This window comes from Panicum virgatum, chromosome 4K (genome assembly GCF_016808335.1).
Source record: "Panicum virgatum strain AP13 chromosome 4K, P.virgatum_v5, whole genome shotgun sequence".
NCBI lineage: Eukaryota > Viridiplantae > Streptophyta > Magnoliopsida > Poales > Poaceae > Panicum > Panicum virgatum.
Window position 1 is genome coordinate 3,593,375 of NC_053139.1, and position 2,284 is coordinate 3,595,658.

The 2,284-nt window shown below is 45.9% G+C and overlaps 1 protein-coding gene across 2 annotated transcripts; it reads left to right on the plus strand.

Annotated features, from left to right (window-relative positions):
- The first annotated feature begins 381 nt into the window (after positions 1-381).
- LOC120704991 (polyamine oxidase 4-like) lies at positions 382-1,378 on the plus strand. 2 transcript variants are annotated; one of them, XM_039989542.1, is made up of 5 exons: positions 382-585; positions 685-773; positions 875-988; positions 1,079-1,166; positions 1,256-1,378. In XM_039989542.1, the coding sequence occupies exons 2-5, from the start codon at positions 760-762 to the stop codon at positions 1,343-1,345; spliced, it is 306 nt and encodes a 101-aa protein (XP_039845476.1). In that variant the 5' UTR covers positions 382-585; positions 685-759; the 3' UTR covers positions 1,346-1,378. The 2 variants fall into 2 exon arrangements, with proteins under 2 accessions (XP_039845476.1, XP_039845475.1); XM_039989541.1 differs by lacking the exon at positions 382-585 and having other exon boundaries at positions 640-773.
- Positions 1,379-2,284: the final 906 nt, after the last annotated feature.

The window sequence follows — 2,284 nt, forward strand, 5'->3', positions numbered from 1 at the left end:
CAGTGGGTCCGCGGCCACCTATACTGCACCCCGCTGATGGCCGGCGACGAGTCGTTCCGCCGCTCCGCCTCCTCCTCGACATCATGGGCACGGCGCTCGCTTCCGTCTCAGCCTCCGCCACGGAGCCGCTGCCGCATCTCTCCGTCCATGGCGCCCCCATTGTCAGTCGCATCTCGGTCTCCTCTGTTCGCGAGCTTCGCCTTGGCAAATGCGGCAGCAATTTTGTGTTCTATTCTAACGCCGGCGGCCGCGCTCGATCTGGTGTTAGTCGTTGCAGGAGACCTCGTCGGTGCAGTACATCCTGCAGTAGTACATGGCGGCATCGGCCGGCACAGGGCGCGGGGGGACGGCGACGTCCAGCTGTGCCCCGAGGCGGGCTGCTCTGAGGCTTGCGCGTGGTCGATGTGGCGATCAGCGAGCGGCGTGGCCCGGCCCCACGGATGCCAGTCGCCGGTGGTCCAAGGCGTTCAATGCTGTCACTGATAACTTGCTCAATCAGGAGGCATTAGTAACTTGTCCAATGCCAGTCGCCGGTGCATCTCGGGCGTGGCAGCTGCTCGTGCTCTCTCCAATTCTTCTTTTAAGGTAACTGATGAGTGATGTACCTACTTTCATCTACAGTGAGTCAGTGATGCTCATATGTGGTGAGTGTTCATGTTACCGACTCCGATTCTGCATGATCAGGTGACTGTTCTGGAGTTCGGAGATCGTATTGGTGGACGTGTTCATACTGATTACTCATTTGGATGCCCAATTGATATGGGAGCCTCATGGTTAGTTGCCTTGCCTTAACTTGAATTGCTCAGCACGACCACTGAAGATTTCCCTAGTGTAAGCTATTACTTACCTTTTTGTTGGTCTTTGTCAAATTCAGGCTGCATGGTGTGTGCAATGAGAATTCACTGGCACCATTGATCGGCTATCTCGGGCTGAGGTTATATCGCACCAGCGATGACAACTCTGTTCTGTATGATCATGATTTAGAAAGGTACCTATTATCTGATATACTCAAATTCATTTTCCACTGTCATCTTGATCATGTTCATGCATCTCAATGTGTTCATTGATTCCTCTGCAGCTATGCTCTATTTGATAAGGATGGCAATCAGGTCCCAAAGGATACAGTTGATAAAGTTGGAGAAACATTTGAAAGAATTCTTGAAGAGGTACAGAGTGAACTCATTCATATGTAGAGTGCTTTGGGTGTTTCTTTTAAGAGCATTTTTAGCTCACTTTCTGCTCTCCTGCATTACAGACGGTGAAAGTGCGTGATGAACAGGAACATGACGTGCCCCTTCTACAGGCAATTTCTATTGTATTTGAGAGGCACCCCCATCTAAAGTAATTTTTTTCTATCACTGTGTCATTGTACCATGTTGAAATTTAATATAAATCACGAAATCTTCTCTTTGGCTGGTTAATTGGAGAGAGCACGAGCAGCTGCCACGCCCGAGATGCTAATATAAATCACTGTTTTGGTTGGTTAATTGGCTGCATAAGTTTACTGCTCATTCAGTTTTTTGCTTCATATTCAACATCTCTTGCTGTGTATATTGCCTAAATGCACCCCTTAACTATTTTAGAGGAGAAATGTTTTTTCTGGTGAGTTGAGATTCACAGCACTGTTTTGTTCCATTGGTTCACAACAATTTATGCTACGGATAAAGTAACTGTTCATTACTACCATGCCGTACTTAGGTATCCAATTTAGCAAATATAGGCTCCAATTGTATTACTAGCATGAAGTTATTACAAGTTTACTACCTGTACCAGTACTTGAAACTCTGAATATATGATCCAAAGATTCTTGATTGTGCTGCTGTGTGCTTCGGTTTTGTCTAGATTCAGTCACATATATGCTTCGGTATGGTTGTTAATTCAGTAAACTACATGCTTCCGTCACATACCAATTCAGTCATATATATGGTTGCGATATGTTCATGCTTTAGTTGTTGACAATAATTGCATTATTGCTGTCTTCTTATACAATCTCATTTGTGCATTCATGTGTTAGTACAAGCTAATCTTTATGTTTAAATAAAGTGGTGCACATGTACTGACTTTCTTCTATATTTATCTTTACACTTGAGTTTTAAAAATATTTCTGAATTATAGTAGGTACACTGGGCAACCGGCAATTGGGGGTAGCGTTGGGCGGTATGCGCGTGCCGCAGTGGTCATCGGTACCACATCCGCGACTTCCTCCGCAAGCAGCAGGCGATAGGTACTTCCACGAGCAACCTCCTCTCCTTTTATGTCTTCACTCTTTCTCGGTGTTTATATG